Source organism: Poecilia reticulata, linkage group LG3, assembly GCF_000633615.1.
Source record: "Poecilia reticulata strain Guanapo linkage group LG3, Guppy_female_1.0+MT, whole genome shotgun sequence".
In the NCBI taxonomy this organism is placed as follows: domain Eukaryota; kingdom Metazoa; phylum Chordata; class Actinopteri; order Cyprinodontiformes; family Poeciliidae; genus Poecilia; species Poecilia reticulata.
The window spans coordinates 12,466,782-12,488,886 of record NC_024333.1 but is presented as its reverse complement, the minus strand read 5'-3'; the positions used below and the strand labels follow the sequence as shown (position 1 = coordinate 12,488,886).

Sequence of the window (22,105 nt, the reverse complement as noted above, 5' to 3'; positions counted from 1 at the left end):
CAGCTTCAGAAGGGAGGCCCAGACTTCCCTCTCCCCAGCCACTTCTTCCAGCTCCTCCGGGGGAATCCCAGGCCAGCCGAGAGACATAGTCCCTCCAGCATGTCCTAGGTCTTCCCCGAGGCCTCCTCCCGGTGGGACGTGCCCGGTCATGAATTTATGATGCAGAAACAATAAATGACACCTTGCTTACTTGTCCAAGTCCCCGCTCTGTGCCTGGATCAGAGTGGGCATGACAGCAATGAAGAGGCCGAGCTGGACATCCTGCATCACCAACATCCCGAGGAGAACGCTGCTGTAGTCCAGGTCACCTGTCAAACACACACACACACACACGCACACACACACACACACACACACACACACACACACACACACACACACACACACACACACACGCACACACACATACACATACACACACATGCACATCACTGTTAAAGACACTGAGTCAGTCAGAAATTGGAGGAAAGCGTTTCTGACACTTTCAGAAAAACTAGAATATAATGACAATTTTATTAGCTGTCCAAGTCAAAATCACCCTTGTGAAATATATTGTACCAGCTGTGAGCCATAAAAGCTCAACTGTGTAACAGGATTTCCGAAATTCAAAGAATTTAAATACATCCCATTTTCAGGGTCAACAGGTCGTCCCTTTTCTCCAACCCTTTGTTGCCAATTTCATGTAGAAGTATGCAGAAAACAAACAAACAAACAAAAAAGACATTTCTACGTACCTTCTCTTTCCACCCTGCTTCCTCCTGCCAGGAATCGCGACACTAGTGGAGTGCTGGACAGGGACAGACAGGTGGAGACAAAGACCGTCTGGGTGGGGCGAATATGGAGAAGCTGTCCCCATAACAACCCGGCCACCACCATCAGCAGGCTCAGGTAGCATGACCCCTGAACTGAGGTCTTCCATACCTAAACACACATAACAAAAGAAGAAGTCATCTTCTTTCAAACACCAAAACTGACGACTAACAGTACTACTCTACTTCAAAGGAGCTTTACTCATTTAATGAGAACTTGTATTTGTCTTTAAAAAAGTTTTAATATTCCAATGTTCTAGGCAAAAATTACACAAAGCTGGTACAGACGTACTCTAAAGAACTTGGAGTTGTAATAGCACTTCAAGGTGGTGCTATAAAATTTTGACTCTTATGGCTAAATGACAATTTTTCAGCTTTTCAGATTTTTATTTATAAAACAAATAAACAACTCCAAAATATATTAATAAAACTACATTTTCTTCACTCTTGCATAAAATATTGACTTTTGATCTGAAGTTCATAATAATATATTTATATTACCAGATGACACAATGACTGCATGTCAATGTTATGTCGTAAAACTAACATCGCTGCAGATGGAGAATCTTGCTTATCGTTGTACAAGAATAATCAGCAGCAAGTAAAACAACTGAAGAAAGTGATCATCACCGTCAGGTTTTGGTCCAAACTCTTTTTCTTTTACCTTTCGGAGGCGCTCAGGTGAAAACTCCAGTCCCACCACAAAGAGAGTGAAGAACACACCCAACTCCCCCAGAGTCTCCACCTGAACTATGGACTGCAAGAAGAAAAGCCAGTTGTGATTTTCCAGTTCAGTAACAGGCATGTTGGTCTGTAAGCTGCTGCAGCCGTGACGCACAGACGGCAAACCTTGATGCTGTTGAGTCCGGAAGGGCCGAGCAGGACCCCACAGATGATATATCCAAACATAGGTGGAAGACCCACCAGAGTGCAAATCCAACCACAAGGCAGAGACAGCATCACCACTGAAACCAGGTCCTGTTGATAAATTCATTTAAAAACAATTAGTGCAGTCTTTCTACTTCTTCTGCAGCCTGGATAAAAACCAGGATCATTAGAGAAGAAACAGCAACTAACCTTGATGAAGTGATGGTCTGCTCTGGGCATCGTGGAGTCTCGTGGTTTCGTCAGAACATACTGGTTGTTCTGAGAATCGATGAGCATGCTGAGCCCCAGGTCATCCTCCACCTCTTTCTGTGTGGATTTGTTCTTCGTTTTCCCTCCTTTTTCCTCATCCTCTTCCACTCTCAGCACTGCTTCGACATTCACTCCCTTCATCTACACGAAGTAGAGCGTATATGCATAACTGCTGGTTCTGGGTGCAACAATAACTGAATCTGCACGTTCTCTGACACTTAGCAGCCAAACTGAGCAGACCTGTTTGTTGTTGTCAAAGGCGTGCTCTTCGATCTCCTCCTCTAGGCGATCTGCTGCCTTCCTGACATCCTCCAAAATCTCCTCCAAGATGGACAGAGTCTTGTTCTGGGCCAAAGCGCTCTTAAGAGCTTCCTGCTGATGCTTCTCTGCAGCCACCAGCTCCATGTACTCCTGTTCTTCCTGAAATATAACAACAAAGCCCAACGAACACCCTAATTTACTAGCAAAAAAAGATTGAAAAATCAAAGTTCTTTTCATTATAGCGAGTGGATGTTTAAAAAACTTAACACACCTGATTGCAACACATTATTCTGCTTGATTTCAGAAACACATATTTAAAGTCAACTTCAAATAAGTTCAGATGTTTTTGTTGAGGGCAAATCTGCCACATTTTCTTTAATGTGATGCTGCATTTCTGCTCAGCTTCAGAGAAAAACATCCAAAAGGAAAGCATGTGTACTAAGCAGACAGAAAAATAAAGCTTCATTTCAACTTTCATCTGATTAAAAACATCTTAAAGGAAAATTATATTTTTGTGTTTATGATGCAAAATGCTCAACAATGTTGCAACTTCTGACACTAGTAATGTCCTACCTTATTTTGAAATTAGAAAAGAGATCATATCTCGTTTTTTGTTTTTTTTACTGAGAGGATGAAATTCTTTATATTAGGCAAAGTCGCTCATTTTTGAATTGAGTACAACGAAAATGTGGAATGTTGTTTTCACCTTTTATTTAGCTAGTTAGACTGCTGTTTACTTGACTGCCATACTGTTAGGAAAGTCAACCAGAAGCAGTATGCATTTACTTGCAAATATAGGATCCATAAAACTCTGCAGATTTTGCTTTACCTTTATGGCTGCCTCTCTGAGGGCCTCCAGCCTCTGTCTGCTGCTCTCCTTCACATTGACCACATCCCTGTAGTCTCCCTGCAGCGCCCTCTGCAGGCCGTGCAGCGCCTGGAACACCAGGTGCTCGCTCTCATTCAGCTCCTTCTGAAAAACCTCCAGAGTGTGAACCTAAATGCAAATGAGTAAAGATAAGAGAAAGGAAGAAAATCATAAACTCTTTAAGTAATGTAATTCCACATGATCTTAATGTGGTACGTCTCATGAGTAGGATATCCAGATATTAAACTTAAAATATATAAATTCAATATATAAGTCAAAAAGGCTTTTTGGCCAGTTATAAACAAATAAAATAAGCCAATTAATAAAAATTTTCACCTAATTTTCAGAAATAAAAATATTTATATCTAGAAATACATTTTCTTTTTTTTTAGATCTTTGGACATTTGAAACATCAGTTAGCTAAAGATAATTTTATGTAATTGTGAAGTCATTCTACAGAAAAAGTTTTCCTAATAGACGCACAGTTTTAATAAACAGGAAGCATCAGATAGAGCTTTGATTAAGTCATCTGAGTAAATGTAAACATTAAAACAACAGTAGAGATTTTTCACACATCTACCAGGAAAAAGCAGCTTCATCCATTGGTTTAGAAATAAAGTTGTGGTTTCCATTTTTAACATGTTTTTACCTAAGTGACTTTCAGGTATGCTTACTTTGTCTGCCATGAAATAATTAGGCATGAGATATCTCAACATAGTACCAAGCCCCACCCTTGTATTGGCTGTCTAACAGGTTATTATCTAGGCTTAACTCCTCCTTCGTTTGCTTATATACATATGTGCTTAGTCTGCTTTGTTTGCTATCCTTCCTCCTTCAGCCCTGACTGAAACCAAGACCAAGGAGTGTTGCAAACCTATGAGAACTAACTGAACACATTTTAATTCCAACATTATTATGACTTCAACAAAAAAAATAAAAAAGGACCACCCGGCGGTTCGTAGAGTGATACCTGGAAGTGCTTCTCTGGCTCTGAAAGGCTTTGGTCTTTCCCAACAGCTGCCGCAGCGGCTGCCAGCTTGTTGATGGCCACATTCTTCTGCTGCAGCAGACCCACCAGCCGCTTGCAGTTGTTGGTCACCCAGCTGTGGCCCTGCGCCGGCGCTTTGCTCCGATAGAGCTTGATGGCATGCCGGGCCACCTGCTCCTTTGGCAGCACAGCGAGTGCCTCAGTCAAGCCGAGGCACAGCAGCCAGCACAGAACCTGCATCCAAACTGCTTCACTGCGGCGAGGAGTTTGAGGAGAAATGCAAGACCTAGGAGGAGAGGGACAGAGTACACAGTGCTGAAAGCATTAGAAGCAAAATCCCACTCACCACACTGATAGTCGAAGCTTCATGTTTGCGTCTGCTACAGATTGTGTTTTCAAATACAACCCAGATTTTCTACAGTTCATCCTGCTTCAATTTAGATTTTAAAGGCTGCTTAGTAGAAACACATGATGTTCCTGAGATATCATATTCAGAGACTGTTGTACTTCATATAAGTTGCAATATTATATGTTGTATATTTGCATGTGTTACAAATATACAGCAATAACAAAAGTATAAATATTCGGTATCTTTAAATCATTTCCCCATCATCAATCGCAACAGCAAAATTAGATATAGTTTGAGAAATTTTAAATAACATAAGTTTTTTTTAGCATTTCTGACAATTCTTTAAGCAGATGTTTTCAAGAGAACACAATGTGGATGTGCATCTTCAACACCATATTCATGCTTTTTTGAAGGTGTGGCTACAAGAGAAATGACAGCAAACAGTGCAGTGACATGACAGGACACCTTACCTGTTTACATTCCACTGCAACTTGTCTTTCCACGAAGACCTAAATAGAAGAATCAAGTAGAATACTAAACATGGGAGGCAGTTTATGATTATATTTATCAATTCAGTTATGATTTTACCTTCAACAGCATGAGTCAAGCTGAGATTTTCAAACTTTCAAAACTCTTCCTCTTCTCCTCCTTCCTTCAACTGAACTGCTGCCACTTTACTGGAGTTGCTAGAGATCAGGGGCACCGTTGTTCAGATCTGGGCTGCAGACTGAGAAAACATCAGAGCACAAACATGTCACTTAAACGTGTCATGTGCAATGGAACATATTATGAGTGTGAAGAAAAAAAATACACTACAAAAACACATTTTCAACAATACTCCTCAAAATTTGATTTGATCCTTATCAAAGCTTTTTTATTTATTTATTTCACTTTTATTTACTTGCTTCCGGCTCACTAAATATGTGACAGAAAACCATGGCAGAAAACATATTGCAATAAAAGAAGTGAATATACTTCAGTCCTATCAATATGTCAAGTACACTTCAGACAGTTGTTAGTCAATCACAGGGCAACACAGAGACATACAGGACAAATCACACGTGCATTCCTACCTATGGCCAATTTAGGGAGACCAATTATTCTAAAGTCATATTTTTTGACTGTGGAAGGAAGCTGGAGTACCAAAAAAAAAAAAAACACATGGAGAGGACAAACTGCTGAAAGCACCCAGGTTGGGATTTGGACTCAGGACCTTCTCGCTGCAAAGCAACAGTGACAACCACTGTGGCATTATTTGTCACTAAACGCAGGGTTTTTCAGATACACTGAGAATTTTTTTTAATCCAAAACAGGGTATTTTAGTATTAGATAAAGACCAGCCATAAAATGTTAATAGCAGATTGGCTAATGCTGAACTGGATTGCAAATTCATTAAACTCAATTTAAACAGATATCTTTCTATTCAGTTAATAAAAACAGAACAAAAAAATAGTTAGTTTTATACTTTTTTGCGATTTCACCAATTTAGATTGTGTCTATTCTTTCTTCAAGCTTTGAATAAATGTCCGGATCTTAGGATGACAATAAATGCTTTACATAATCTTTGACAAAAACTCATGTGTTTCAAATTTTATTTAAAAACCCAATGTTGATGTAGGTGACATCTGAGTTTGCAGTGTCCTTTCAAACTTGAGGTCAGTCTCATCTAAGATTATTTAAATGACAATAAACAGACTGTTTTCCAAGAATAAAAAATCCAAAATTTGAAAGCATATTTGTTTTCAAATAAATGTTTCACAAATCACAAACTACATTTTTAAGTAATTCTTATTCAGTGTCCCTAGTGTGACAATTGTGGATATTGTACTGCTGGAACTGGAGCTGGTGAAAAGAAGCCAAGATTTCAATGGACATGAGGTCTTTAGTAATCAAACTTTAACGACAAAGTTAGCCAAGATATTAATAAGCAGATACACACATTCAAACACACCCTAGATATAAATTAGACATACCAGAAGACACAGCAGTCGGTAAAAACATCCATCAGTTTGGCATTGTGTACGGAGTATTAAAGCAAAACTGTAACTGTTAGGGAGGTGAGTCTTCGGTCTTGCCTCTCAGCAGAGGAAGAAGTAGACAAGAACAATCGTGTAGTTGTGCGGCACCGACACCGACAGAGACACCCCTCCCCTGCCACATAGTTGGAGCCAGCTGTCGGCACAGGCGCTCCCTGCTCCTACTTCATGTTTACTCCGACCTCCACCGTAAGTGACGGTTTTCCGGAATACACAGTGGGGAACCGACGGTGAGTTTAACCTGTCTCTGGGACAACTTCACAAAGCCCCTTGGATAAAGTTGAGCTTTCTGGCCTGGAGTTTGTCAAATTCCAACAATTTGTTCTTTAAATATTTAACGTCGGAGCTGTCAGTCCAGCTCTAACCAGCTGGGTTCACCCTCTTCTTTCTCATGGTGACATAACGTTGCCGCTGCTAACACTTGCTTTGCTAATAATAGCAGACTAACCGTACAATATTAGAAACAACTTCTTTCGGTAAAGTACAATTTAAATGAACATTAGCCAAAATAGCAGTTTTTATTTAGGTTTCTAACATCAATTTCTCGTTGTAAGTTTGATGCAACCATCAGATTACTTCCGAAACATCTTTATCAGAGCTGATATGGGAGTTGTAGTTTTTTAGGTGTGTCAGTTACTTCGCTCGTGACGTTCATGTTTTCAAACTGTGACCGCTAACATAATTCTAATCCTTACACGAGACTATTTTTTTTTTTAAATAACAACACAATTTGAACTAAAACAACTCAGCTTTGCGTCAGATATGCCTTGGAGAGCAGTATCTTTAGAAGGAAGTATTGTCGGGGGTGTTCGGCGCATTTACTAGACGGCAACAAAGTGCTTTGTTGCCAAGTGTTATTTATTATCACATAAACATGTTTTTTTAGGTTTCTAAAGTAAGTGGCCTGTTGACTTCTTCGGAACTACATTTCCCAGTATTTAAGTATGGATCGTATTTCTTCTTCCGCATGCGCACTATGAGATCGTGGATATCAAGTTGGCCAAAACAGCTGGTGATAAAATGGTAGGTACTATTTTAAAAAGACAAACCGAGTGAGAGACAGAGAGTTGTAAAGCCCCCGTTCAACATGTCACCATACCGATAGCAGTTGTCACTAATGCTTACGGTGCAGCACCATGTGAGGGATCAGGCTGTCCTCAGCGTCGCCTTGCCAGTCAGAGTGATGTGAGAGTAATGGAAGGTCAGTTGCTGGTATTTTGAGATCGGACACCTGCATTCGCTCTACGTTCCTTTCCCTTTTTGGTTGGTGGCCCGCCTGGGTTGCTGCTGCTGCTTCCGCAGGTCAGGAGAGCCTGTGAGATCTAACGCCCCCTACCCAAGAAAATTTGGGTCACAGAGAACCTGCTGTTTGATCACCCGGTGGGTTAGTTCCACCGAGATGCGCAATCTGTTAGAGATTAACAAAACATATTATTCCTGTGCTGCATTTTGAAAGTGATTTTTTTTTTTACAACTCTAACTTGGAAGTGTTTGGACCCTTGATTTGAGTTTTATGCATGCATTGCTAACAACACTTAAAAATTCTCAGACTGAATAGTTTACTGTATGTTTAGATTCGAATAGAAATCAGATCTTTGCAAGCAACTGCACCAGGAACTTCAAATGCATGTCCACAGTAACAGTGGGTGTTTATTATAATCATCTTGTATATGATTGTTCATTAATGCTCTACTACTATCATGATAGAACGGTCCAGGTGTAGAAGAATCTGTGTCCCTGAGATAAAACCAATTTTGGTGTCCTACCCATATAATATCCCTTTACACATGCAAATTTACAAAAGATTGTTCAATGAATATTAAGTTTTAACATACAGATCTATGTGTATTTTCTTTTCTTAAACAGTTTTGTAAAGAAAAAAATATATATACTTTTTAGGAATGTTTTCATTTAAATAAAAATGACCTGAAATGTTATAGTAACCATACCAAGTCAGAATGTGATAATGTAACACAGTCACTGAAAAAAACCTTCTGCATGAAGATTAAACTTAAAGCAGATGCGCACTATACCAAAATCTCATCCCCTTTCTAAAGTCTGGCACAGATGGTAAATATGTCTACGTATTTATTTCCTTGTGTGTTTATTTGCCTGGCAGCACAAGTTGAAATCATCACAGAAGGACAAGGTTCGCCATTTTATCTCTGTCACGCAAGCAGGGGACCGAACAGCTGTGCACTGCCTGACGCAGAATGACTGGAAACTAGAAGTCGCCATTGACAACTATTTCCAGAACCCAGACTTATACTATAAAGAACCCATGAAAACCTCAGTGGACCGCAAGAAGCTTGAACAGCTCTACAACAGATACAAAGGCAAGTGCCAGGCAGACACACACACTATTTAGTCCCCTAAAAATCTGCACTTGTTCTCTCTGTGTAGCTAAGTTCCCTCTGTCTTTATTGCAGACCCCCACGATGAGAACAAGATAGGCATCGATGGGATCCAGCAGTTCTGCGATGACTTAAATCTGGACCCAGCCAGCATAAGCATACTTGTAGTGGCCTGGAAGTTCAAAGCAGCCACTCAGTGCGAGTTTAGCAGGAAGGAGTTCTTCGATGGGATGTTGGAGCTCGGGTAAAAGCCATATCAAAAAATTTCAATATTTGACTCTGTAATGAAGTGCTTATTATATGAACACCTTTAATATTTTGTTGCGCCATTCAGCTGTGATAGTCCAGAAAAACTCAAGGCAATCCTTCCCAGGCTAGAACAAGAACTGAAAGACAATGGAAAATTCAAAGACTTCTACCAGTTTACGTTCAGCTTTGCCAAGAACCCAGGCCAGAAAGGTTTAGGTAAGCAGATAATGTTGGAAAGTATCCCAAAAATGTCACATTTTCTGTCATAAATCTAAAATACTTGCAAATATTTTTTTCTTTCTTTCCAGAACTAGAAATGGCTGTGGCTTACTGGAATCTAGTTCTCACAGATCGATTCAAGTTCTTAGATCTATGGATCCGCTTCTTGCAAGTAAGTTTTGAAGATGTGCTTCCCCCACCCCAGTAGTAATTAAGGGTTTTGGAGTTTATGGGAGTGTCTTAGCTGTGCACTAGTACAAAACAGCTCATTTGACAACACAGCTATGATTACATGGCACTTCTTCTCAAAATCATGTTTTCCACAAAAAAATAAATAAATCCAATGGTAGGTGTTTGATGCAATCCACTGATTATTTCCCAACACATAGTATATACTGCTTGCTTTGGAAATGTTAACAAGACAGCGTTACCCTGTCCTGTCCCTGCCCTGTATTCAGGAGCATCACAAGCGCTCAATTCCTAAAGACACCTGGAACCTCCTCCTGGACTTTGGCAACATGATTGCAGATGATATGTCTAACTATGATGAAGAAGGTGAGTCTCTAATCACAACTGGAAAGATTGTTTTAGAAGGTGCTGTGGCATCATTCATCTGTCTAATACAAGCTTTTCTTTTTTGTAAAACTGTGGAATAATTGAAGTCATACGGATGGATCCCTGGTACTAAAGGATTATTATACACTTGAAGCAAACCTTGTGAAGGAGCAAAGTAGTGCTGATACTTGTATTTGGAATAACACCTTGAAAATGTTCCGATTAAAAAAAAAAAAAAAAGATGCTCATCTCAGATAATATAGATGATATAGATAACTTTGTTCGCTAACCACAAACTTCAAAATATTTCATTGTTTTCATTTTGTTTTTAATTTTTTTTTTATAATGGGTCAACATGTAATCGGAACGTGGATGAGAAATGTTTTAAAATTTGAAAAGTGTGATGCGCATACGTATTCAACCCTGCATGCTTTTATCCCGAAATCTAATCTTGTGCAACTATTTGTCTTCAAAAGTCGCCTTGTTGGTAGAGTCCTCCTATGTTAATACATTTGTTAGTTGCTTTTACCCAAAGCGACTGAGAAATTATTTATTCAATCTCAGTATAAACACAGATGTCCTCAGGGTTGTTGGAGAACATGAGGACCTTTAACCGAAAAAGAAAGATTATGGCACTAACCAGTGGCACAGCTACAAACGTACCAATAAATGGTGGTATATTTGAACTGGCAGGCAAGAGAAGGAGAGAATTATTCTGAAAAAATGATAACTTATCATTCTATGTGAATATATTGAAGTTTGTGATGGTTGTAAAATGTGAAAAAGTTCAAGAGGTATTTACCAGACACTGTATTTTAGTAATAGTGTTCCACTTGTCAAACTGCTACTTTTGGAGGTTAACTGGTATTACCCTTGTTGTCTTCTGCTCAGGTGCCTGGCCTGTGCTCATCGATGACTTTGTGGAGTTTGCTCGGCCGATTGTAGCAGGAAATAAACGCAACATGACGTAATATTTGCTGCAGCTTCACCAAATGGAAGATGCCGTTTTCTTTCTTCCATTTTTTTTTCTATTTATTAATGAGATTATGATACAAGGTAGCCTAAAGAAACAGCTTCTAAGCAGGTTGGCCTGCAGATTTTCAATAATTATTCTGCTGCTAAGAGGCCTTTGAAGAAGAGAAGAAACACAGTGGAAAAAGCAACACCAAAAGAAGAGGGAACTGTTTTGTTTTTTTTTTCTGCTGTTGTGGACAGATGCTGGAAATGTTTCATGAGACTGATGAGTAAACCGATACTCATCCCTTAAACTTGCAATGTTGGTAGGTTTGAACTGCCACTGTGGACTCATTTAAAAGCACGCTCAGCAAAGCAGTCATCCAGACTAAAAATGGGCTTTTAAGCTCCTGCGGGTATGAATGAAACATTGTGATAAGGTTTGGCTGTTCTGTCAGTTAGTATGAAGCTGTTTGATTTAGTCGAGGTTATCAAAATTTGAGAATATGTGTTTGCGTCTGTTACTGTATGTCGCACGAGTGCGTTGGGTGGAGGTAAAATATGTTGCCTTCTGCACAAAAGGTGTTTTTTTTTTTTTTTTTGGTTTGAGATGTCATATAGACAACGTTCACCTTCACCAAGTGACAGTGAAAATGTTCAGATACACTATTTACGTTCAGTCCGATGACTGGACGAAGCATCACGTTTTCTAATCTCAGCACCAGCATAAAGGTCGCTATAATGATTAAAATCCAGCTCTCATCAAAATGAGAATCTAGATGGTCAAAAATATATATTTGACATTGCTTGCACAAGACAGGTAATGGCATTTAGAATCTAATTGTTCACACTAAGCTTTTTTCATTTTCCGTTTGGAAAATGGAAAAAGCTTTGCATTATTTAGGGCTGGCGCTGCAGTGCCTAAGAGCTTGAATTTCAACCTGTTTTCAGTTACCCAGGTGAAGCCTTGTCACCTCTTCAAACTGCACTGATGCACACTTTTACAAGTACAGAGCTGTTCAGTTTACATTACAGTAAGTTTAGCTGTTTTTTATGAGGTACTTAATGAGGTAATGAGGTACAGCCAAGAGTGTTTTAAATGTTCGTTTACACTGAGGTTTGCGCTGCCTCATCATCAAAAGGTCATTGGGCTGTTGTGCTGCCATCTAGTGGTGGTTGAGGATTATAGCGTTTTTAATTGCGTTATAGGCAAATTCTACATAAGACTTTAGATTTTTTTTGCTTTGTTTTGTTCATAATGATCAGATTTACTGATGCATATGCTGACTGCAGCGTTACAGGATGCAGACCTCAGGTACCAGCTATCTCTGTCAGCACTGTGTGTCGTCCTGTTCTTATATCAGAGCTCACCCAGTTCCATGTTTTACAGGTTACTGCTGTCACCATAACATAACCTTTGCCATACTTTGTCAATAAGGATTATGCATTATTTTATAGCAGAGCAGCTATGCACTGTAAAGTAGTTAAGTTTTAGGTTGATGAGTTTAAAATAGTTTGAGTGAAATTATAGATACTAGTCCAAATGATTGAGTTTATTCCACATTAAATCCAAATCAAGTGCCATATTTCTCATCACATCAGCTGAGCATGAGTTGATCCAGTGAAACATTGTTTTAAAAAAACAAATGAGACCAGTCAGAAATTTTAAACTGAAGATATGAAAACATCTGTTTGCAATCAGTACAATACATATGTATTTTATGATATGCATGTATTGTACTCATGTGGTGGTTCATTGGTACGTTGTCTTTGTCAAATGTGTCACTGTTCCTGATGCAGAATGTTCTTATTTTAACAGTGTTATTTTGGCTGTGAAAGAAAGCAGCTCTTAATGGATCAAAAGCATTTCTCAGTTGCATTGGTATTAATAAAAAACAATGTCAATATAGTGTGATTTTCTTTTTTTCTTTTTGCTACAGATGTGCATTGTCACTGCACTTGGACTATTTTGCCAAACGTTTTCACTGATCTACCTTCACATGTGCCATGTATGAACTCAAGTGGCATCAGATTTTGGCTCATCCCTTGCAGCATGGCTTAGATGCATGTGTATATGAATCTTTGAACATTTTTGCCTTTTTGAGGTCAGACACTGATGTTGGACACGAAGGCCTAGGTTACAGTGTCCGCTCAAATTCATCATTCATGTTTAGTTGAGAGCAGGACTCTGCTGGCCAATCAGGTTTTTCCACACCATGTTCATTCATCCATATCTTTACTGACGTTGTTTTGTGCACAGTCATGTTGGCCAAGAAAGGGAACGTCCCCAAACGTTTCCAGCAAATTTGGGAGCAAGACATTGTCTGAAATAATTTGATATGCAGAAGCATGAAGCAAGCCTTTCTGTGGGACTAAACCTATGGCCTAGCACACTTTGGATGTGTATTTTTAGATTTATGTTGTGTATAAAAGAGAGAACCTAAACTATCTGATAAAACTGAGAACTTGCAGCCCAACTATTTTCCATCATCCGTAGTACATGAGCAACGTTGTGTTTGGAAAAAATGTAAAACTGAACTGTGTGGCTGCATTATGCTGTATGCAAACATTGTTCCATTGCAGATTCAAAGCGACAGCAGGTGTCAGTTCAGGTCAAACAGAGTTGGATGTAAATTACACAACAGCAGTGAATGTGACGGAGGAAAAAAATCAATTCCACATAATCACAGCTCTTTGGTATGCCAGCAGAGAGCTGCTCAACTTGGTACCAGTTGTCGCTTATCAAGTTGCATTCTTGCTACATATCGTCATCATCAGCTCTTAGAAAAGCTATGTCTGAATATAAACTTAGAACAAAGTACACCATTAGATATGCACATAAAAGTCATATTACATGTATGTGTGAGACACAAAAGTAATAATATTGAATACACTGATACATAAATCAGTTGATTGGATTTAATTAGTTTCTTGAGGGTGAGTTGTTGTGTGTGAGGGTGCATTGTCCTCTGACAGGGCAGGTGAGATGTCAATAAGCTCTAGCGCCAGCTGCTGGACATGCTTGCACTCAGGCCCAGCAGCACATTAGCATCTCTCCCACCCTGTGTCCACCCCTGATTACTGCTCCAAATCAGGGGTGGTCATCCAGCGTTTAAGCTTTGGGTCCACAGGGATTGCCTTTTTAGGAGATGCATGAACACAGCTGGGCTCACCATTGCCCAAGACAAAAGCCGAGGGTGATAATGCACTGCTTTCATGTTTGCGTGTGTGTCCGCCCAGCCTTGCTACTCAAAGTTAGTTTGGTAAACTGATAGGAGAACCTCAAAGATGGAAGGCAAGCAGAGCTGTGATGCAGTAGATATGGAGAAAATGGCTGAGAGGTTTTGAAATTTGAAAGATTTTTGGTCTCTCTTCATTGGCCCATGACTGTTCACCTGTTGATGGTGGAAGGAAGACCTGCAAGGAGATTCATTCAGGAGGGTATTATTGTCTTAACTTCAGCTGGGTGTGCCATTAAGAGAAAAATCCAGCAGCATGGAGAAGTTTAAAGCAGCCATGGTTCTCGGTGCCGTTGGCGACTCTTTGGGCTACAGGAAGGGTCGCTGGGAAAGCTGCACGTCAGGCAAGAAGATCCAAGTAGAGCTGGCGTCTCTGGGGGGACTGGAGTCCCTGAAGCTGGACCCTGACAACTGGCCCCTGAGTGATGCAGTGCTGATGCATATGACCACAGCTGAAGCCCTCATAACAGGTATGTGAAGAATTAATTTCAACAAGGTTGGGGGGTTTTGTGTTTCTGTCAACACTGAGAAAGTTGTAGCAGCTTTTAAGTACAAAAATGTACATATACCTTCACATGAAACCAGTACTTTGCATATTGTTAGAAATATCCAAGCACATTGGATTGTATTAAGGATACTTCAACCCACTCCTTTGAACGTATAAATATACTTTACTACTGCTCTTCTTTAGTTTTGTTTGTTTTTGCTTTAAATTGATTTTTTTGTATATATCTTTGCTTATTTCGTTATTATACTGCATTCAGCAAAGTCAAACTACGTTAGCTCAATCAAAAAAGACAAAACTAAGTAACATGCCATCATCCATCATTGCAACCGAGCATCAAAGTCTTTGGAAAAAACATGACACAGTCTGAATGCATGTTAACCTCCCCTGTACATGTTACTGGACAGAGAGTCCAAAAAGTCCAAAATAGACTACTTTAGAGAAGCCGATCCTCTGAACAATGGTGGATCAGTGGCCTCTGTAATCTACTGGTATCATGTTTGGCTGTAGATGTAGCCAATAGGTAGCCACAATGGTTCTGAGAAAAAATAGTGATGACATATTTCAAGATTAGGAATCCCTATTTAGCAACTATCCAGCTTGTAGAGACACCAGCTGGATAGACAACAATGTATAGAGAGTAATGCATCATGTTTTTGTTTTTAGTCATGCTTCCCAAAGTTCAGATTTATGAAATGTGAACATTTAAGCTAAAACAATATAATCTTTTTTTTCCCTCATTTCTAGCTGATGAACAGTTTAACTTGATCAAAGAACAAATAAATCATCTCATTATTCAAGGAGTTCTTTTGGACCGTTAACAGATGTTAAACGTGATGATGCAACTCAAACTTGAAATTAATTGACCATTTTCCAAATCACAAATGTGAACGGGTCAGTAACTTAGTAGCACTATGTCTACAGATTATTTCTCTCATGCAAAGATCACAGATACAATGTTCAAGGACAATTCAAAGTTTGCTGAAGTAACATTGTTTTTTGACCACATGCATTCTGGTCCTAATCTGTGTTGTGGTGGAGTGGGGCTAAACTTAGCTCACTGCGGCCCCACTTATCTTTCCCTGCATGCCAGTCACGAATGACTCCTAACCACTGTGTGTACATGTGTTTGTGTGTGTCCAGATTACTGGTGTCTGGAGGACTTGTACAGGGAGGTGGTGCGTCTCTATGTGGAAGCCATGGTCTCTCTCCAGGGACGAGCTCCTGATCCTGGCACCGTGGAGCACTGCATTCACCTAAAACCTCATAACTTCCTGCTCGCTTGGCATACACCTTTCAATGAAAAGGGTAGATTAAAATTAAGATTTAGGAAGCTTTGTGTGGTATAAACCAAACTTAAATACAGTAAAAAAATGTATGTCTGTTTCCAGGATCTGGATTTGGAGCGGCAGCCAAAGCCATGTGTGTTGGTATGAGATACTGGCAGCCTGAGAGACTGGATAACTTGGTGGAGGTCAGCATTGAGATTGGCAGAATGACCCATAACCACCCAACAGGTGATGTGCTGGCAATTTCAAACTTCCAATGACCGGCCAAATATTGTGTTGTTGTTTGACTGTTTGGTTGATCTACTTTTGTTGATTCTGTTTCCCAAAATCTTGCTTGAACCTACCGCATGAGCTGTTCATCCTTAGGCTCTTTGGAGCAGGTTAAGGACATAAATTAGCTTTTATGCAGATGTGTTGGAGCAAGGACACAACTAAAATATGCACTGCACAGGCCTTTAAAGACAGTGAGTCCGCTCTTATGAACTCCTCTTGTCCAGCTTCTTTTCTATGCATGACATAAACCTTTCAAAGAGGAAAGTGTGTGGTATCAAGACAAACCTGGATTGTAATCTAACCTTATTTGTCACAGTTCCAGCTGTACAAAACATTTTAAATTAGAGCTACGGCTGATACGAAGAACGTGTTTAGGCAAGAAGTCGATTTCTTATTGCCATGACGTGACATATAACAACGACTGCAAATCTTCTCTACTTGAAAAGCAGTGCCCACTTGTCTTTCACATTTTGATTAGTGGCTGATAGAAATTCTTTTTTTTTTTTTTTTGTAACTTTATACTCATGCCTTATAAAAGGAAGCTACAAATTAAAGGTTTTTGGAACCTGACCATAAAAAAAGTGAAAATGTAAAAAAAAATAAAAATAAAAAAATCATCAGGTAGATTTATGTAAATGAATAATTGTGAAGGTGCTGTAATATTTTTTGACTGTAGTCTGAAGTGCCAAAGTCACTTTTGATGTCTCTCTCTTCTCTTGGCTTCAGGCTTCCTCGGCTCCCTGACAACAGCATTATTTGCATCCTTTGCAATCCAGGGGAAGCCTCTCGTGACTTGGGGCCGTGAGCTCATGAAGGTCATCCCCCGAGCAGAGGAGTACTGTAAGAAGACAATACGACACATGGCAGGTTGGACTCTGGCTCAGTCTAGATCCTTTTAAACAACAAATCCTAAAACGTCTGCATTAAAAAGAGTTTATCAATATATGTTATTATAAATTCTTGTGCATTTCTGTAAAAAAAAAAAGCGATTCCTGAAAGTGCATTTTTTTTACATGTGTTTACACAGAATATCAGGAAAACTGGTTTTATTTTGAGGCTAAGTGGCAGTTTTACCTCGAAGAGCGAGAGATTGACAAGGATGGACAAAACAAACCATCATTTCCTGATGGCTATGATGCAGAGGAGACTGATAAAGTATGTCCCTCGAGGTTCTTTATTTCTCATACTATCAAATCAACAGATTCCACCCCTTTACAGACACAGACCGTTTTGTTTTTTTTCCCTCAAAGCAGATGTACAAGCGTTGGAGTTCAGAGGGTAAGGCAGGGCGGAGAGGTCATGATGCTCCCATGATCGCCTACGATGCACTTCTGGCCTCAGGAAGCAACTGGGCTGAGCTGTGCAAACGAGCCATGTTTCATGGAGGTGAGAAACTTTGCCTGTACGTTTTACAGAACTGCGCAGAAAAAACAAAACAATCTAAAATGTTTTTATTTTTAGCTGACTTTAAATGGCTTTGGCTGCGTTTTTAATTGATACGGTACAGTATTGTGAAGATAGAAGCACATTGTGAGTTAAGAAACTCTGTAAACATGTTGTTTTAGGTGAGAGTGAAGCCACGGGCCTCATCGCAGGCTGCCTCTATGGCCTCATGAACGGCCTGAGCCAGGTTCCTCAGAACCTGCACCAGGATTTGGACAAAAGAGAACGGCTGGAGGAGCTGGGAGAAGCACTCTATAATGCAGCTTCTGCAGAGAAATGCACAGAGAAGTAATCCTAATCTCCACTGAGCTGAACTCTACTGGCTGTCAGAGGAACTGAGCGCGACTCCTCACTGTGCCCAACACCCTTCTTCATTCCCTGACTAGTTTTATAAGTCTTCTCACCGCTCACTCCTTGCTCTCTTTGATTTTTTCTGTCCACTATCCACACATCTGTCGAAGGTTCTATAAAAAGGTTAAATTGCATCTCACTAAAGATGCGTAACTTAGAAACATTAATAGAAAGGAATTAGCCAGACTTTTTTTCTTTGAATATCGACTTATCATTCATATGTAATCAGTTGTCATAAATCCAGATATCATGCTGTTTGCTTAAAAGAACCGTCATCTTGATTTGCCAGTGACAGAGTTGTGGGGAAAGAAAAAACCTTCTGCTTTTTTAACTTTAGTAACTTGGAAGTGGGGGAAGGTAGATCTTTCCTTTCTCTGACGGATGTATTTTTTCTAAACCTAACTTTTATTAACATGAAGCACAAAGAAAATAATCAAATCTAATCAGCTTACAGTTTGAGCAAGTGCTGTCAGTGAAGGTGTGAGAAAACCTGCTTCTGCAGCTACCTTTTGCATAACTAATTTCCTTTTGAATCAAAAATTTTCAGAAGAGAATTTTAATATACAAGTAAAAAAAAATTTAAGCTTTTACTGTCCTTACCTTAATGGTGCAATCAGGGTTGGTCTGAAATGAATAAAATGTCGAGTTGTGAAATGAGAATAATGTTTCCCTGTACTGTGTGAAAGTATTTGCAGAATACTCGTATTACAGTTTTAAACCACAGAAATGTGAAAAAGCTAAAATAAAACAAAACAAAAAAACAACAACTTTATTTTATGCATGCATGAGCCAGCAACATTAGAATATTATTTTTGGTGTTTTGCTCTTAAGAGAGTTGAACAAACTGATTAATATATATATATTGCCTAGATAAATATTCTAAAAAAGTAAAATTCTTCTATCTTTTAAGCCAGCAAGAAAAAATCAGTCAGCTGACCTGCAGTGTGCAGCAACAGCTACCTTATGCTTCATACAGACAGAGAAGCCTGCAGTCACTTTGATACTTTCCATTTCTTATACTGCAGGAACAGAATGACAGAAGAGCTTTGCGGTTTTTAAAGCATAACTTTTTAAAACCTTGGTATGCCTTGATACTGGTAACCAGTTCATGCCTAATTAAAACAAATTGAACCGGCTGACTGTGTCTCCCTGTCTTAACATATATTTCAAGCTTGCTTTTTTGATTTTCAAGCAAACTTCTTTGTCTTGTTTGGCAGCTCCTTACTACAGTTCAAAGAACTGCAGTCTGGAACATTTGATCAGCTTCAAATGTGATCTAAATCCTAAATCCTTGCTTTTGCTGCAGCAATAAGAGAACTAATGAAATTGACAGTTCAAAGAGGGCAGAGATTTTCACTGACTGATTAACAAAGTTAATTATAGCAGGTGAAGTCAGAAAATGTTCCTTTTAGAGTTTAGAGAAATTAAAACTGCTTTTCTCTAAAGGTCAATTCCCAAATTGCTGCTAAGGATGTTGGTGTCAGTTTCAAAAAAGTCTTGCATGTCCTCTATTCTCCATAGACCAGATTGTTGGAAACCCGGTATCTACCCCGATGTCGGTGCGTTGAGGAGGCTGCTTAGAGACCCCAAATGCCGACCAGTGCTCCGAGGGATTTTTGAGAGTCTCCAGCATTATCTAACGCACGATCTGCTCAAGAGGACGACCGATAACACAAGTATGAAGACGCCAGGGTCTAGCAGCGTATCACAAATTCACACAAGGAACACTGTCAAATCTGATCTGCAGAAGGCAAAAAAAACTCAGTTTCAGAAAGGCGTCAGAGCCGAAAGCAGTTCCAACACTTCTGAAAGGTGCAAAGTCAATCAAAGTCAATCAAAAGCAGAAGTGCCATCTCGGCGCCTTACCACGTTCCAGCTTCTCCAATCTAAGTTCTTAAGGTCTTTGCCCAAACCTTTCAGCACCAATCAGAGGGCAGTAGGAACTCTGTCTCCCAGCAGAGGAGCGCAAGTTCAAGATAACCTTATTAAAAACAGAAATCACAACACAGACACCAGGAACAAAAGGCTAAAAAGACGTGGTAGTGTGAAAGAAATTGTTGCCAAATTTGCCCTGGCCGAGCAAAAACAACAGGGTTCTAAAACCTTGAAGGAAGAGCCAATCAAACCTAGACGCATTGGAAGAGGAATCCTCCTAAATTCCTTAATGACGAGATTTGAAAACATAGCTACTGCATGTAAGAAAAGTGATCTATTTTTATCTCACAAGCAGGCTTGTGGGGGAGACAGGGTTGCATGTCAAATAAAAGAAAAAGTAGCTGGTGTTGAAAGAGGGAAACACCAGGTGAACGATCAAACATTGAACAAGCAGAACCCAGGGAAGAGCCAGCAGTGTTACTCTGTTGTGCAAAAATCAAAAAGTAATAAAATTACAAGTGACCAGCAGCAAAAGCCAGGTCAGGAGACAGACTTTTTAATAAAAGCAAATTCACACACAGAAGATGGGAGTCATCTGAGAGCAGCAGAGTCCTTGGCTCAAGAGATTTGCTTTTCACTAAACCAAATGAAAGGTGAAGCTTGTGATGTTGATATTGAGGATAAAGGCTCAGAACAATTCAGCCAAATCCCGTCTACAGTCACAGAGGCTGAACTTATGCAAAGTGTTAAATTTGCAGAGATAGACGTACTTCCTTTAATTTCTGTGACTGAATGGTCAGTTCCACAACCCTGCAGAGTTCTTCCTCAGGAGGAAATCCCAGTAAACTGGCAAAGAGCCACAGTTGTGATCTGCTCCCTTGCCTGGTCCACATGTATAGATACCTCTCCTGAACAATCTAAGAGGGAAATTAAATCTGAGGTTTATGAAAACTGGGAACAGGACAAGATATCAGAGGAAACCCAAGAAAATCTGTTGGGAAACCTGGAATGTTCTTCTAGTAATTTAGAGGGGGATGAATCCAAAAAAACAGACAGCATAGCAGACTCGAAAACCAAGCCATATTCTTTGGAATATGCCAACGGAGAGATCAATCTCCAAAGACCAAAGCTTATTCAAGAAACGTTTTCCAGGTCGGTCATTCCATCTATTTACAGATTCTGTGGTGAAAATAATCCGATTGAGTCAACCCCACATCCCAAAAGTATAACTTCTCTCTCTGAAAATCAGCTGTCATATTCATCTTTGATTCATCAAGGAAATGACGTGTCACGCTCAATGGAAGATATTGAAGACAAGGACAGATGCAGTCCTCATTTCACTGGTCATCCTGCTGTAACAACCAGTAATTCAAAGGGTGGAGCTGAAGCAACACGCAAAGAAGCCATTGAAGAAAGAAATGAAGATAGAAAACTATCAGCAAAAAATCATATTAGAAAGCCAGGAAGTTGTAGCCATTTGGAAGAGACTGCTAACAAGGAGGCAGACAGTGAAAGAGATAACGCAAAACAGAGGCCAAAGTACAAAACCATCAATTACGCAGATTCTTCAGTGAAACAAACATATAAGCCTAAAATAATACGATTTATGGACACATTCACTTTCTAGGTTTGGTGACCCAAGTCAGAATCTGCTAAAACTAAACAGTTGCTGCTAATTTTGGCTAAACTTGTTGTTACATAGAGATCTTTGGGTTTTAAAAGAAGTGTGAAAATGAAAAACAAAATATTCAAAGTGAATAAATATATGTGAAGCCTGAACAACAGAAAACTACCTCAACCTTTACAGTTATATTTTGTGTAAATTAGTGTTGTCAAGTAGAATTGTATGGTCTGTGTGGTACGTCGTTTTAAATATTGCATATCTTCTTTATCACACAGCATTGTCCATCCTTGAATACTCATGCTTTGAAAATAAAATAGCTAATTCCTGTTGGTATCTAAAATCCACATTGTAACAAGTATCTTTACAAGGCTGTTTACACAGAAGACAGTGGAATTTTTTTTTATGACCTTGTCTTATTACGTCTCTCATTCTTTTCCATGCGAAGTTACAATATCGCGGCTACCAGACACATCTTGGCTGTGCCTAAATTGGGACAAAGTGAGACTTGTTCAGAGTTGATAAGCGCTCGCACCACAGAGACAAACATGACCACAGTTGGAAGTGAAGCAGCTGATACAAAACCCAACACCTGCAGGCAGGATCATACCACTGCAGACAGTCTGAACATCAACTTTTTCCTGCAGATTTACTAGAGAACAACACAAAATGAGGACATAAAAATTTGAATTCTTAAAGATGTTTAATTCAAGAAATTGTGTGTGTGTGG

General features: G+C 39.5%; 3 protein-coding genes across 8 annotated transcripts in view; 2 read left to right on the top strand and 1 right to left on the bottom strand.

Annotated features, from left to right (window-relative positions):
- tmco3 (transmembrane and coiled-coil domains 3) overlaps nucleotides 1–7,653 on the bottom strand; it is a 10,829-nt gene extending 3,176 nt beyond the window's left edge. Inside the window, exons 1-11 of one of the 3 annotated variants that reach the window (XM_008404391.2) lie at nucleotides 7,574–7,653; nucleotides 5,001–5,139; nucleotides 4,883–4,921; nucleotides 4,046–4,349; nucleotides 3,037–3,204; nucleotides 2,187–2,366; nucleotides 1,887–2,087; nucleotides 1,659–1,787; nucleotides 1,474–1,566; nucleotides 735–921; nucleotides 191–308 (exon numbers count right to left, since the gene is read on the bottom strand). In XM_008404391.2, the coding sequence (XP_008402613.1) occupies nucleotides 191–308; nucleotides 735–921; nucleotides 1,474–1,566; nucleotides 1,659–1,787; nucleotides 1,887–2,087; nucleotides 2,187–2,366; nucleotides 3,037–3,204; nucleotides 4,046–4,303 (1,334 nt within the window). In that variant the 5' untranslated portion in view covers nucleotides 4,304–4,349; nucleotides 4,883–4,921; nucleotides 5,001–5,139; nucleotides 7,574–7,653. Of the gene's footprint in view, nucleotides 1–190; nucleotides 309–734; nucleotides 922–1,473; nucleotides 1,567–1,658; nucleotides 1,788–1,886; nucleotides 2,088–2,186; nucleotides 2,367–3,036; nucleotides 3,205–4,045; nucleotides 4,350–4,882; nucleotides 4,922–5,000; nucleotides 5,140–6,385; nucleotides 6,476–7,547 lie in introns of those variants that run through there. The other 2 variants (XM_008404390.2, XM_017304177.1) reach the window with 2 other exon arrangements.
- Nucleotides 6,512–12,684, top strand: dcun1d2b (DCN1, defective in cullin neddylation 1, domain containing 2b). 4 transcript variants are annotated; one of them, XM_008404387.2, is made up of 7 exons: nucleotides 6,512–6,637; nucleotides 8,568–8,784; nucleotides 8,878–9,046; nucleotides 9,137–9,267; nucleotides 9,360–9,442; nucleotides 9,729–9,825; nucleotides 10,717–12,684. In XM_008404387.2, exons 1-7 carry the CDS (start codon nucleotides 6,617–6,619, stop codon nucleotides 10,794–10,796), a joined length of 798 nt encoding a protein of 265 aa, XP_008402609.1. In that variant the 5' UTR covers nucleotides 6,512–6,616; the 3' UTR covers nucleotides 10,797–12,684. The 4 variants fall into 4 exon arrangements, with proteins under 4 accessions (XP_008402609.1, XP_017159667.1, XP_008402610.1 ...); XM_017304178.1 differs by having other exon boundaries at nucleotides 6,592–6,678; XM_008404388.2 differs by lacking the exon at nucleotides 6,512–6,637 and adding an exon at nucleotides 7,214–7,471.
- A 1,234-nt stretch (nucleotides 12,685–13,918) lies between these two features.
- Nucleotides 13,919–19,015, top strand: adprhl1 (ADP-ribosylhydrolase like 1). Its single transcript, XM_008404392.2, has 7 exons — nucleotides 13,919–14,488; nucleotides 15,667–15,831; nucleotides 15,915–16,040; nucleotides 16,812–16,952; nucleotides 17,113–17,240; nucleotides 17,336–17,471; nucleotides 17,651–19,015. The coding sequence occupies exons 1-7, from the start codon at nucleotides 14,275–14,277 to the stop codon at nucleotides 17,818–17,820; spliced, it is 1,080 nt and encodes a 359-aa protein (XP_008402614.1). The 5' UTR covers nucleotides 13,919–14,274; the 3' UTR covers nucleotides 17,821–19,015.
- Nucleotides 19,016–22,105: the final 3,090 nt, after the last annotated feature.